At 32.6% G+C, this 14,972-nt stretch overlaps 1 protein-coding gene across 6 annotated transcripts; it reads right to left on the bottom strand.

The window, feature by feature from the left end:
* Positions 1-1,309: 1,309 nt before the first annotated feature.
* On the bottom strand, positions 1,310-13,690 carry LOC117933771 (UMP-CMP kinase). 6 transcript variants are annotated; one of them, XM_034855297.1, is made up of 11 exons: positions 13,607-13,690; positions 13,153-13,232; positions 12,685-12,793; positions 9,385-9,438; positions 6,561-6,615; positions 5,222-5,339; positions 4,971-5,127; positions 4,600-4,680; positions 4,408-4,515; positions 2,309-2,374; positions 1,310-1,786 (listed from the first exon to the last, which is right to left on the bottom strand). In XM_034855297.1, the coding sequence occupies exons 3-11, from the start codon at positions 12,748-12,750 to the stop codon at positions 1,775-1,777; spliced, it is 717 nt and encodes a 238-aa protein (XP_034711188.1). In that variant the 5' UTR covers positions 12,751-12,793; positions 13,153-13,232; positions 13,607-13,690; the 3' UTR covers positions 1,310-1,774. The 6 variants fall into 6 exon arrangements, with proteins under 6 accessions (XP_034711188.1, XP_034711191.1, XP_034711186.1 ...); XM_034855300.1 differs by lacking the exon at positions 6,561-6,615 and adding an exon at positions 6,512-6,560 and having other exon boundaries at positions 13,549-13,649; XM_034855295.1 differs by having other exon boundaries at positions 13,549-13,649.
* Between the last annotated feature and the right edge of the window lie 1,282 nt (positions 13,691-14,972).

Below are 14,972 nucleotides of genomic sequence, written 5' to 3' on the forward strand. Positions count from 1 at the left end.
TATTAATTTTTCTATTTTTTCATGATTTATTATAAATTTTTTGTGGAATAGAAAAAATTAAAATATTTGAATTTTTCAAAATAAAAAAAGTAGCATATTGATTTTTCTTTTTCATTTTTTAATATTTAATAGAAATAAAATATTTCAAAAACAAACATTTTAATACTAACACTATTAAAAATTATTTAATTTTAACTTTTATTTAGAATTAGGTAAAGCCAAACACCACCTTAAATCTATGGATAGAGTCAAAAGATAATATTTCATAACCTAAATTTAAATTTAATCAACTTTATTTATTTTAAATTATTGCTTAATATTTACTTTTTAAAGCTTTGTTTTGAAAATGTTTTTAAAAACAATTCTATAATACCATTCTTGAGAAAAGTTATTAAAAATAATTCTTAATTGTTTTCAAGAATAAAATTTTATTTAAAAATTCAAATATAAAAAATAATTTCCTCTGCTTATCTTTGATAAAAGTACTAGACATTTTATAATGCAAAATTTTTTAAAGTATTCTCTGTATTTTCAATAATTACTCAAAGCACTTTATAAAAGCAATTAAAGACAAAAACAACCTATTTTCACATTAAATTCTTAAAAACTTATTTTATATCAAAAGTTTGTTCAACGTATTTTTGAATTAAAAATTTATTTTTTTATTTTGAAAAAAGAAAAATTATTTTTAAGAATAATTACCACACAAACACCTAGGTATGATAAATTGTTAAATAAAATTATTAAATATACATATTTACCTTCTCAATACTAAATAGTGAACTTATATCAAGGAAATAAAAAGGATAAGGGTTGATAATTATGACAAAAATTTGACAAAAAAAGGGCAGATTAGAAAAAAAAAAAAATTTCTTGTACCTTACTATATTTATTAAATTATTTAAAATATTAGATAATTCAAATTAAATCATTAATTTGTATCAAAAAATTATTTTATTAAGCTTATTTGAGCACTTTTTTAATTTTCCATTATTCCGTAGGATATAATAATAATAATTTTTATTTTTACAATCAAGAAACCTTCTATGGTCAAATCCTTAAGACTCTCCACGGGGACCCTCAAGGTGTTAAGCGTCCTACAAAAACCAACACCGAGTAAATTTAAGATATCATCAATGACAAAATTCAAATCTAAGATCATGTGTCATTTACCGGGACCACACTTCCCAATATTCATCTTGACCAACTAGGCTATCTTGCCGAGTCTGGGTATAATAATTATTCAAAACATTTCTATTCAAAGCCATTTTTTGGCCTTGGCCAAACCAGGGAACCTTCCTTATCCGGAAAAAAAAAACATCTGTCTATTGTTTGTGATTTTATTTAATCATAAGATGTACAACATATTCTTTTTTCAATACCATGCAGTTCAACTACAACACCAATAGTTTGCATAAAATATGAAAGCGTGAGTCTCCGCTTTTCTTAGTACTACTTGGTTCACATAACCATCGTTTCCGTTGCTTAAAGCAACTACACAACTTGTGGTTTGCACAGCAGGCAGGAGATGTAGAAATGCAACCAGCAATAGCAAACCAAACTCATAGTCCCACCAAAACAACAAGAACAAATTGATAATGAGAGTTATCCTGCAGATGGTTTTTCCCTTTATGAATTCCCGCACTTTCCAAGAAAAAAAGCCGTGCTTGCTATCTAACCTATAATGCTCCTTCAAAAGAAAAGCAAGGTGATTCCAACCAAAAACCTTGACCTTCCATGCTTTGCCCTCTTCTTTGTCTTGTTCATTTCCTCTTCATTTAGTTGCCTAATGCAGAATAAGATCTATATAAATCATAGTCATTCAAAAATTGACATCTACCAATAAGTCATGTCCTGCTAGATAAGTAAATAGTTCATCTGGCGATAAATATGAATTCATATGCTTGGAGCTTATTTGAGAACGTTTTAAACTAGCTTTCTATTTCTTAAATACAGAAAATTGTTTTCTAGACTCAAAAATCCATTTGCTATTTTTTTTTTTTTGACAGAAAACCATTTTTTGGAAAGAAGGTGTTTTTTTTGAGAATATGTTTTAATTGCTTTCATTTATTTTCTAAGGATCATTTTAAAAAATAATTGTCTACATTTGGAGAATGAAAATAAAATGCATATAAAAGTTATTTCCAAGAAATATTTGGAGGCATAGAAAACAAATTGAGAACATTCTAAGTTCCTAAACATACTTTTGTTCGAGGAAACATATAGAATTACTTTTGAAAACAGTTCTAAAAAACAGGTCCTCCGTGGCCAAGTACTAGAGAATAGAAAAAATGGCGAGAATACATACCTCACATACAGCAAAAACTGGGCGAACTTGTTCAAAAATCTCATCCACGGTACCTACTGCATTAATCTGCAGGCATAGGCTTCTGTTACTACAACTGATGTTTTAATTCTTAACAACCTTTATTTTGTATTTTTAATTTTTTAATTTTTTATGATTAATAAAGAAAAGTTGTATACAAAGATAAGAGGAGACCAAAAACAACACCCTCAGAGTATACAGGAAGTATACAAAAGAAGCCAAAAAGCTCAAACCAGAGGGGGAGGGATAGAAACAAAAAACATCACCTACTCTTACTTAGAGCCTAACCAATCAATAAAGCTTATAAGAGAAAAATGGCCCAAATCTATAGACACCCTAACCCAAGACCAAAGGTTACATATAAAAGAATTTTTCAATCTTTGGAGTGAAAGCTCCTCATTACCAAATGCTAACAAATTCCTTTCCTTCCATATTGTCCAAAATATACATAAGGGGTCACTTGCCAAGCCTTTTTACGAGCTTTACCCACAAACAACCAACTAAAAGATAACAAACAATAGTTGATAAACAAACTGCCATAAACTCAGCCAAGTTAATTTAAAAAGAGAATTGGTAAAGCAATTTAGCAAATATCATAAATTGTAGACCAAAGATGCTCTTACACTGACACCTAAGGAAGGATGAGGGATCCAAGCCACCAACTCATAATGGGATGTAATTCCAACTCTAAGCATATTTGTGTGTTGATAATTCTAGGTCAAAGTTCCAATTGTTTTTCTCCTAGCTCAATCACTTCAAATCTTCCCTTGGACTCTTGTCATTCTAAATTTTTTGTGATTTAAGATTGCTAGAGGAGATGGTTAGTGTTTTTGAGGTGATGGATAATATCAAACATTGGTTGAAAAATGAAGTTGAAGCTTAAGAGTGTCAAAATTTGTATTTAAAACATTTGGATCCATTTTTTATTAATCAAACTAAAGAGTAACAGTTTCTATTGTACCCATATTTTTTTCAATCTTGTCTAATCGAACAAACTTCGACCACATCTGTGAATCTTCATTATTTTCCAATTGAATCTCAATTGTTTGATAGGTTTTAAAACCTTAATATTTAAGCCATTTTTCCATAAGAGGAAGAGGCTGGGAGAGCTAAGTGACCCCTCTTTGAGTTTTACGTTTCTTACAAAACTTGGAGTGTGTTTGTTTTGAGATAAAATCTCACGAGTTTGAGTAGAAAATCATTTTTGAGTGATAAATTTTCTTTCAAAATGGGTTGATTCAGTGTGGGTTTCATCCCTACTCTTATATTCATCATATTTGGGGTAAAACCCAAGTTTCTTCTTGTAAGGATTCAAAAAAAGGTAAAGATCAAGCTTGATGTGGATTCCCAATATTCTCTGGAGGAAGAAAGTGGGTAACTAGAGTTTGAAGATTCTAGGCAAGTGGTCCGGGAAAGGATTGAAGGGTTGGACTATGTAAATCTTTGTGCTCAGTTAATTTTCTTCATAATGGATGTTTTGATCACTTGAGGCTTGTGGTTTTTCATCTTTTCAAAGGTTTTCCATGTTAAAATTTTGGTGTCAATGTCTCTTTATCACTATCTCATTTTTTGATTAGTTTATGTTGGCTTATGAAATTTCCATTGAGTTATTTTGCTTATTGATAGGGATTATGAGTTAGAATTGGATCATTTAAGCTTTGAAAGAGTAAAATATTTTGGTTTTGATGTTTATGTCAATGGACATGTGAAAATGTGAATTTGAGTTGATGCAATGTCTTATACATCTTGATTGGGAAGTGTTGATTCATTTGCATATGACTGACATTGACTATCTTGTTGGGAGAGTGTTGGTGCATCCATTATTGCTTGTGATTTGCTTGCTTGCTAAGTAGGATTGAAAAAGAAAATCAAAACAATCGAAAAATCAGGGGAGTTGTTAGCATTTGTGAGATATCATCTCAAATAGTTTTTAAAACACCTATTCACCCCCCTCTAGGTGTTATCCATAGGTGAGATTCATCTTCACCAACTACTGAATTGTATAAAACAAACTATCCCAAATCCCTTTTTTTCTTTCCTTATTCCTACCAAACATTCACTTGTTAATACTGAATGAGTACCTTGTAAAGCTTTCCCTTCTCAGAGTAATATTTGATAACAGGAAGATGCAATGCTGTAAAAACTTCAAGCCGTTTCTTGATTGTATCTATGTTGTCATCAACTCGGCCCTGGATTTAGAAGATAATATGCATGATTGAAGAAAATAATGGTCCCCATGTGATATGATAATACGGAAATTAAAATGAATGCACCTCATTACGGCTTAGCAGTCGCTTCACCATCTCTTCTTCAGGGCAATGAAAGAAAAGCACAAAGTTTGGTTCTGCTCCAATCTGCATTTGAGAAAAATAGTCATCCTTCATACATGCAGTGTTTTATAATGGATTTAGTACTGTCTTATACTACTAATCTCCCTTTCAGATTCTTCATATCTGATTTCTTATTTTTCTTTTAGAGTTCATGACTTGGCTACAGAGTTCATTCTTCCTGGAGGGTCAAGATCTCACTTCAGACAGTTCTTTGAAACCATTACCCAAGATATTCTCGATTAGATTTCAGAACTGGAAACAAAAAAATCTTCCATTAAACAGTTTTCATAAGGAAACAAATTGAAGTAACTTACAACTCTTTCAAATGCAATGCGATTCTCCTCAGTTCGCGGAAATCCATCAATGAGAAATTTATTATTTTTACTTGACTCCATTTCCTTCTCAATCAGTTTGACTGTCACTTCTGAAGGGACAATTTTTCCCTCTCTAATACTGTCTAGAATCATGGAACTGAAATTAAATTCCAAATATCATTAAAAGGGTCATTAAACTGGAAGAAATGTTTCATAAAAGATTTTTAACAGCAATAGAGGGACATTGTTACCCATGTTCACTATTACAAGATATTTCCCTCCTTAACAGTTCTCCAGCACTTATGTGTGTAAATCCAAAGGTCTCAACAATCTTTGCACATTGTGTACCTTTTCCACTACCAGGGCCACCTGAGAGAATGAAGCAAAATGAATTAAATTTCATGAACATGCAACAAAATGTTATAGTGTGAACAACGGTTGCCAGAAATAATTAGAGGGCTTTTCAGTACAACATTATTTTGCATAAATAAGGAATGGCTTTTCTTTGTCAAATATCAATTTGAGGACCAAGTGACACCTGATGTACAAGTTACTATACCCTATGACAACTTTGTTCAACCCACATTGTGTCAAAGAAGCTTTTGGAATAGATATCACTCTTATATATCCATGTGAAATATCACAGGGTTCAGATATCAATAGCTCTACTGTCCATTCTCGTGTTTCCTTTCATATGGAAAAATCAAAACAAAACTCCAATTGAAGAGTTATATTAATGAGATAGCAATTATCAATTTAATATTTGGCAAGCAAGACAAGCATGGGACTTGATTTGGTGAAGGGAAGAAGAAAATAACAATAAAACCCTTTCAAAAGTTCCATTTTGATATTTAGGGTTTGCATATCCTAAATGTTTATGAGTGCAAGAGGGTGAAACCAAAGAGAAGACAGTAGGAAGATGTGTCAGGAAAAAAATATTGAATAAAGGATACTTCCACTCCTCTGGGCCCACATAAGGCAGAAGGAAGAACAGAATCGCCGCAAAATAGAAGTTTCTGTTATAATTGACTTTAATGCAATTCTTAGACCATGGGTAGTCTATAGATGCAAACTAATGATAACTTTAAGGAGGCAAAGCCACATGAAAAATCATAGTCCACCATTAGATAACTGATAGCAAAAAAACCATTTCAATGAAGTCAAGCATTCCCATTTTTAATGACTCGATCCCCTTCACATTAATTATGACACTTCGTATTGTTAAAGGGAGTCCCAAAGAGTTCCTAAAACTCCCTGACTATGAAATAATATCATATCGTAACAATTGAAGTATAATAATGACTATTGGAATAGCCTCTTCCATTTGGTTAGTTCACAAAGCAAACATTTCAACATGAAGCAATACCCAAGGAATGAAGTATACTCTAAGCATGAGCCTTGGAATATATTATTTTTGTGGTGGGTGTCAAAACATTTTGATTGAGCCAGCATCAGGGCATAAACCTTTAGAACTATGATTTAAACCAAGAAACTCTAAGAAAATATGAGCATATATTTCATAACTGAGTGCAAATATAGACCTGGAAACCTGGATTGAGGTTCCAAGTGCAAAGAATGCACAATTGTTACCTACAACAAAAGTTATGAATGGTGTTTTCTCATCAGAAGATATTCCAGCTTTTGCCTACATCTCAGCAAGAAAAGAACAAGTTAAAGATAAGAGAAACAACATATAATTAATATCTTTATATACATTCCCATACTTCATAAATAAATCTTCCAGAAATCCCCTAGGCTATGAATCAAGAACTGGCAAATTATGTAATGTAAACTTATGTTAACATTTGTCATGTGTGGGTGGGTGAAGGGTGAGTGTGTGTTTCTAGGTGTGCGATCCATCTCACTCCCAAATTTTAGGACACAAAGACTTGATTAAAAAGGATCTGAATACATGGACGCAGCCTACATAATTTTTGGCTTTGTCTTAGCTCACAGAAGCAATAAAGACTTAAGGGCAGTGAAATAAAATGACTTGAAAGTAAAAACCCAATCCTAAAATCTCTTACCCACTCTCTCTCTCTCTCAAACTTCTCATTTGTTGATCACTACTCTAGTTCTCTCTCAAAGCCCCCACCACAACCCTTTTCCTTCTTTTGAAATTATCAAAACTTCTAGGGACACCATCTCCAACTTTTCTTCTCCTCTCTTTTCTTTCTTTCCTTTATTTATTTTTTTAATTTTATTATTTTTTTGGAGATATTACATAGTCTCCAATAATGCCTCCCACACACCCACTCTTCCTCTCTGGTACCAGAAAACCAAATGGACCAGTATGCCTATAGATGCAATTTTAATTTTCTTTTTACTCTCTTCTGCTATTTAAGTTTCTTGTACAAGGCAAATGCCTTTATGCCTTTATCTCCCTTGAGGCAACTGTCTTCACATATGTTTATTTTGCTATACAATTACCTAATTTTATCTCCCTCCTCCCTCCCTTGCACCTAGACCAATGATTTATGAAGGATGCCTAATGCTTAAAAAAAATCAACCAAAGATGTTGGTCTGAGATATGACTGTCATGTCTAACCCATATCTTGTACCCACATCCACTTGTAGTAAAGTGAAAATTCCAGGCATTTCAAATGTAAAGCCAAAAAGTCTACAAAATACAGCAAAAACAGCTAACTCATGTTAAAACAAGTTGCTGAAATAATGTCTCAGAGTTTGAATGAACATTTAAATTTGTAGGACAGTATCAACATAGCACAATTTTTCTCCTATATTCAGGTTTAAAAATACAATGAATGAGAAGTAAAATGTGCTTCAGAAACAACTAAATGGCATGTGGTTTAACTTGATGACATTACAAGACCTATTGGAGGCCCAAAGTTTTCCAATCTGCCTGCTTGGTTTTGCTCAACTAAAAGACCAAAAAGGTTCAAATTGAATACACAACCCAAATTCCAAGTTCAAACTGGGCCAGAATATGAATAATTGATGTAATGCATACAAATTTTCATGTCAGACCAAATTTTCAATTAGAATGCTCAAAAATCTGCCAGAGAGATTTTTTTACACCAAAAAGAAATTTTCTTTTTTCACTTCTTTGCTTCCCTAGACAACATATTCTGTCCAATATCTAGGTCCAAACCAAGTTAAACAAGGAAACTTGGTTTTATGCTGTTAATTCATGCAAATCCACCTTACACCTGTGATATCTGGAGCCTTCACTTTACATGTCCGACAAGGTAATCATGTCTTGGACACAGTACTCATGTCTGACACAACAGTTGTGTTTCAGATATGATAGTCCCAACTTTTTTCTTAGGTACCTTTCATAATAATTGGTCTAGCTGTAAGCAGGAGAGAACAAAGAGATAAAGATATGATAATGATATAAACAGAATAAAGTACAGAAAACTAATTCCACATGGAGACAAAGATAAAAAATTTGACTTTTATAGAATACCAAGATGGTGGGGCAGAGGAAAGTGAAAGAAAAATGTTTGCACAATACTTCCATTGGATTGTTCGATATTAAATGCAATGGAACACATTCACATTAAACATCATAAATATCTTTAAAGGAAGTCAAAGGGGTGAGTACAAAAGTTTTAATATATCTTCAAAAGAAGTTGAAGGGTGTGGTGAGGGAATAGAAAGTTGGACAGAGAGAGAAGTGATCAAGAAGTTGAGAGGCATGAAAATAGAGAGGGAAAGTAAGGGAGAGATTTTAAGATTGAAGTTCATCTCTTTCAAGTCAAATCTCTTCATTACCTTATTCTTCATCACTTATTTGATTTATAGGAGCATAAACAAAATAAAATCTTTTTCTAAGCCGACTTACGAAATAAAGAGATGAATAGATAATTATTTAAAAAATTGATTATGAAATAAACTAATAATTTATCTTCACATAAATTATGAAGTAAATAACTAAAATTGTTATGCATATACACATTTGTACCCAATATTAAGATCCTCTATAGCCAAATCCTCATATCCTTAAATTTGGTAGTTTAAGGACATCTAGGACATCTAGACCAACACTCACACCAGAATCTATGTAGCATAATTTTAAGCCCATTCTTTTGCAGCCCTTACCTAGAAGATCATAGGTGAAGGTTAGGAGATGTTAAATTAGCCCTGGATGGAGCAAAATGAATTAAAAAGATTCACATGGCCTGCCTGTTTAATTAAGGCCATTTCAAGTTGGGTTAAGTACAGAAAAATGTGCTTATGAGAATTCAGGGAACAATTGCTGCCACCACCTTTAAATACATATTTCTTCACATCTGATTGATATAAACTTCAGAAGCTTTAGCATATGAACCAATTTATTGAAAAAAAATAAGAATGCAAAAGCCGGTTATAATTTCATAGAAACTGATTACAATTATATGCAACATTATCTCAACAATAAGAAAAGATCCTCATAACAAGCTCTATGTACCGGAGTGAGTATTTCTGTGGTGAATAACTCCCAAATCTTCCCTCCATATGCTGCCTGCATTAGATAGAAGAAACAAAAGTCATAAGTAGGTAAGGATTGGTAAAAAAGAGATATAAACAATTAAGAAAATACAATTAGAGCAATTAAATATCTAAACTGATAGAATTCCCCATGCTGTGTCTTGAAGTAAATGCCTAAAAGACACTCATGAAAAACACTAAAAAAGCTCATAAAACTACTGGAATCAGCTACCTAATAATCCTCCTCTTTACCCTATCAGTAAACTGCTCTTCCAACTCTAAATTTGATTACTGTACAAAATACTTCACTAAAAGGAAGTTTTGACTTCATAACTGTAATTGGGCTGGTGCATCTTATCAATAATAATCTAATGCTATGTTTACTGCCAAATATGAATGAATCCCCTACTCATATAGATAGAGCACAGCACTGTATAAGCACTGCTTTTACATTTCAAAGTTCAATTTATAGTTTTCATAACTTTTATTCATGTACAGATATTTTGAGGCCAAAACTAAAAAGAAAAGCACTACTAGAACTGAATGCAGATATATCAGAATCCTTTACCAAATACCACTGCGCTCAATTCTGACTCCCATAAAATATCTGCAACTAAATGGTTGATATGTAAAGGTGTGTTATTCATAGTTAAAGGCTGGAAGGCCATTTCATGCTAACATTTAGCAGGCTTGTATTGTATTGAACAATTGATTAGAGGCATGCCAAGACCAGTTCTTTGTGGATTAATTTCTTTCCAACTAGAACTTATACTTCACTGGTTTGTGAGTTGGGTTGGACTACGAGCAAAGCTTGGTATTGTTGTCAGTAAGAGGTTAGTTTTGGGAGGTTGGAGCAAAAATATGTGCAATAATACTCAGCTGGATATTCCTCTAACTTTGGACTTGTTTAATGACTGAAACTCCTATTATGATTGGTTATGCTTCTTCTTGCAGAAGAAAGTTCTGGTATATAATGTGTAATGAGGCCCCTTTTCCAATATCTCCTCCAGTTTCAGGCAATGATTTATTGATTATCGATTCTGATCTTGATCCTACACCTTTTTTTCCCCAGTGTTAACCATTTCCATCAATAAAGGCATGTATCCTTTCCTTTGCTACCTTATCTCCAATTTTATGTCTTGCATTGATTATTTTCAGAATACAATTCTTTCATTTTTTTCTGGGTCACACTCTATTATGGTAATTTCATAATAAAAAGCCTCACTGAAGAGTAGAAACTAAACAGAGATAAGAATGCTACTGCAACTCAAGGAAAAGCATCTTATGGCGATACCTCTTACCATCTCAACTTCAACTATTCTCAAGCTTGTCAAATTTTACACTTAACTCTATGATCATAAAGCCCCAAGGATACTGTTTTATTTTCAAAACGCTGTCCAAACTAGTAAAAGCTTTCAATGATGCACCAATCTTATAAGAAGACAGTCCAAACAAGAAAAAAGAGAAAAGACAGGGAAGACCAAAAGAAAAATGGCCTCATTCTAACTGGTAACATCAACAATCCCCCACTATACATTTCTTTCTAAATTATACCACCTGCAGGCAGGCCTCTGCCCTCTCATGTTCACTCCACTTTTAAGTTTTAGCTATGTATTTGGAATAGCAATCTATATCATTATCTTCATTATTGATCCTGTATATAGATGCCTGTATATATATTTATCCTGTATAAGGATCTGAGTAGCATATGGTTCTAACTGAAAAGTTCATCTGCCATCTCAACATCGCCTGAAAATCAGGCCAACAACAACACCTAAGGCTTGGTGCCCTTCCAATCAAACTGCTAGCTTGTAATCAGAAAAGGTGCCACATCTAACAACTTTCAAGAACTTTAGCACCTGGCTCTGCCTATCTGTGATGATCACAAGATCACCTGAATTTCTGTTAATAGGGACCTGCACTAGGATAAGTTCCATTTGGTGGGGCAGGGCATCAGGGCATCATGGCATATTTTTTCAGCGATTGATACCCAACAAGCCCTATTTAAGAGATAATCTGCATAAAATATAGTGTAAGATGATGATTTAACCACTTAAATTTAATTTTCTTCAAAGATGCTAAATAATTCAATCAATGGAAATTGTTTTGACAATGTTTAGGACCAAAACTGTGAAAATAAGATCCTATATAGTAAATTATGAAAACAGATGAGTTATGAATCACACTGAAATTTTATACTAGTAAATCCACATGGGCTTCAATGTTTTATGAATCAAACATGAAATTTGTAAGAGGGGCCAAACATTATATGTCAGCATATTGTCACAGGATGCTTCAAATGAGCCTCCTCATGGGTTTATATAGAGCCCAGGAAGCTTTTGGAAACTCCTACACTTAGCCATTAGTGGGAAGAGTGTGGAAGGTTCTAGAAATGCTTAGAGAAGTCCACGCATATCTACACTATGGTGGAAGGCATGAGAGGAGTCTAAGGCTTTCTAAAGAAAGCTAGAGATCTCTTGTATATTATTGTACATAGACTTGTACATAGAATTCTATAAGGTGTTCTAGAATCTTCTTGATTTGTGAGAAACCCTCCAAGGTTCTAGAGAGTTCCATTGGTGCCTATAAATAGGTGAGAGCCTCATTTGGCCAAGGCACCAAGCAAGTGAGTTCCCAAAAGCACTTGTAAAACTTCCTTTGAGTAATAAAAGCTTCCATTTTTTAAGAGTTGCCTACTACACCTTCTAAAACTTCCAAGTCGTGAGCATCTTAACCCAACAAGCTAAGCATTGAGAGAAAGGTTGACTTAACAAGATCAAGTGTCTTGACTTGTCCAAATGTCGCATGGCCTTAAGAAAAGACTAAGTCTATGACAATATGCTTCTTAATAGGACACTCCTCCCTTAAGAATCAGGTTTATTTGATGAGTATTAACCATTTAAATCAAACATTCTTTTCACAAAACATTCCAGAAGATTTCCACCATCCAAGCAATTTGACACAATTTGAAGAAGACTAGCTATAACAAATCAATAAATAGAGTTTCCCTATGAAAAACTTGCTTTACTGAGCAGCACATTATGGTGGAGGTACAAGAATTCTCTGCCTACACATGGCTATGATTGTTGAAATAATGAAAATTCTCCAATCCATATTCTTATATATATTTTTTTTCTATGATTTCTTAGCAAAAAAATGGCACATTAAACAAAATTAATAGTTAGATCTTCAACTAAGCCAAATTGATGAAATGTATTCAATTATTTGAAGAACGACATTTGGACAAAAATATGGAAATTATAAGAGAATTATGACGTACCTGGTTACGAATAGATGGTTTGGAAGAAGAAATAAATGGAGAAAGCGAAGTCACACGTCTCCACATATCTGGGTTATGTACCCTTCTCCACGATTTCTTGCTCTAGTTTCTGATTCCAATGAGACATTTCCTCAGATAAGTTATAGACTATATACATGGGGATATAAGACAAAATTCAAATTAAATGGGAATCCTAAAAAAGGGTATATGAAATCATACTTAAGTGAATTAAGAACTAAATATTAAAAAAAAATAAAAAAATCTGCATTTCTGCATATCAATCTGCATTTTCTTTTTTTTATTTAATTAACTACCCCTATATTCTTTTTAACACCAGCCTCAACTTAAGCATAGATCAGTAATTCTTCACATCAAAAGGCCAACAATCAAATTATCAACAAATTTCCCACAAACCATAAATACCGAAAAAAAGAAAAAGAAAAAAAAATGAAGAAGTCAAATTCTTACATGTTGTGCTAAATCTCTTGTCCTTCTTCACATAAACAGGGTTTATGCTTTAAGATAACCTCTAATCTGGTTGGTATTAACTACAAAACAGCATGGTTTTTCATCAAAAACCTTCTGGGTTTTTTCATCAAACAGCTCGAATGCATTATCAAAGCTACATTTCATCAAACAAATTCTTTACATCAACGAACATGAAACAACACTAAACCATCCCACGATAGCACAAGCTTAACAATGAAGAGAATTCACAAAAATTAAAAATTTGATTCCTGAAATCATTAAAAATACAAATAAATAAAAGCCAACAACCCAACTCAAAAAAAGAAAAAAAAAATCATGCAATAGATTCAAATTCAGTAAACTTGAATGTCCAAATGATGATCAAATTCAGCAAACCTTCAATTTTCCAGATGAAATTCAGAAATTGGAAAATTCTTGAATGAATCTACCAAACCTTAGGAAAAATCTGAAAATGGAGAAGTGTTCGGGGTGGCATGTCGGTCTAACCCCAACGCAGTACAAAGAACGTGGGCCGACCTTCGACCCAAACTAAGAGGTAAAGTTTTGGGCTAGCCCATAAAAATCTACTTTGGGCTAGTGGGTTTTAGCCAAAACTCATAAGTGATGACGATGATAGGAAATAAATAATATAAATTTTTATAATATATTTTTATGTTAAATAATCTTTATATATATGGATAGGATGGGGTCAACTTGTCCCTGAATCAGACTAGAAATTTAAAAAAATCGCCATATTAGGAGGGGTGGGGGAAGAGGAGGGGGCTTGGTGAGATAGCACAATAGTCCCAAAAAAAAATAAAATTCTTTGTTCCATTTTCATCTCTAGAGGATGAAATTGATGGAGTAATCAAAAGTTAATAAGAAATATGTTACATTGTATAAGAATAAAATAATAAGAAATTGAAACCATGAAGAATGAAAAAAAAGAAAAAAAAAATATTACATTGCTTAAAATAAAAAAAATCTCAAAATCGAATAGGAAAAAAGAAAGTTATAGATTTTGCCTTCCACCACCAACATCCTTGTGTATATATATCGAACATGAGATGCTCACCAAATGATTAGTATTTATATCAAGTGTAAATATATTCTTTAAGCATTATAATTTGCTTATTGTTATCCTTATTTATAGGAAACTATTGAATGTTAATAGCATATTTCTATCTAAGCATAGAAAGTCAATTATAGCAACATTGTGATAGGGAATAGATTAGCATGTCCTTTTATTAACCTTGTTAATGCATTCTACAAGATTAGTTATCATCATCCAAATCAAAGGCTTCTACATTGTATTTTCCAAAGTTTGAAAGAATATTATAAATGCCATTTCCCAAAATTGTGAGAATGATATTATGAACCAATCATATTCATGAATCTTTTTCTTATACTTGTTTTTGAGATTGTTAGTCACATATCTTAGATTATATCAATCATGAAGAACACAATACTTGGTCCATCTTGTTCCATCATGTTGGAAGCTTTGGATTTTTTTTGTTCCCATACCTTGGATCGGTCCATGCAAACTACCCTAGGCCTATAGATCCTATGAAATGGAAGCAAAAAATCATATTTTTAGAAAAGGCATTAGAAAAACTTTACCTTTGAATCGTATGTTCCCGAATTAATTCCGCTCACTGAAGATAAAGAATGAAGAATTCGAAAGTCTCAAACACCCAAAATTTTTTGTTTGATGACTTAAACTACGATATTGGTACTTCAAAGTGTGGGCTTTAGAAGGAAAGAATCCTAAACTCTTTTTTTCTAGAGGGGAAGACGATTGTCTCTCAAAACTGATGGAA

Source organism: Vitis riparia, chromosome 16 (assembly GCF_004353265.1).
Source record: "Vitis riparia cultivar Riparia Gloire de Montpellier isolate 1030 chromosome 16, EGFV_Vit.rip_1.0, whole genome shotgun sequence".
Classification (NCBI taxonomy): Eukaryota; Viridiplantae; Streptophyta; class Magnoliopsida; order Vitales; family Vitaceae; genus Vitis; species Vitis riparia.

Bases quoted from the DNA above. Each gene is read 5' to 3' on its own strand.
- LOC117933771 (XM_034855297.1), bottom strand. From the start codon at position 12,750: ATGTGGAGACGTGTGACTTCGCTTTCTCCATTTATTTCTTCTTCCAAA. The intron at 5,128-5,221 runs GTAACAATGTCC...ATTTAATTTCAG, and splicing joins TCTTGTAATAGTGAACATGG to TTCCATGATTCTAGACAGTA. The intron at 2,375-4,407 runs GTACTCATTCAG...CTATGCCTGCAG, and splicing joins AGAAGGGAAAGCTTTACAAG to ATTAATGCAGTAGGTACCGT.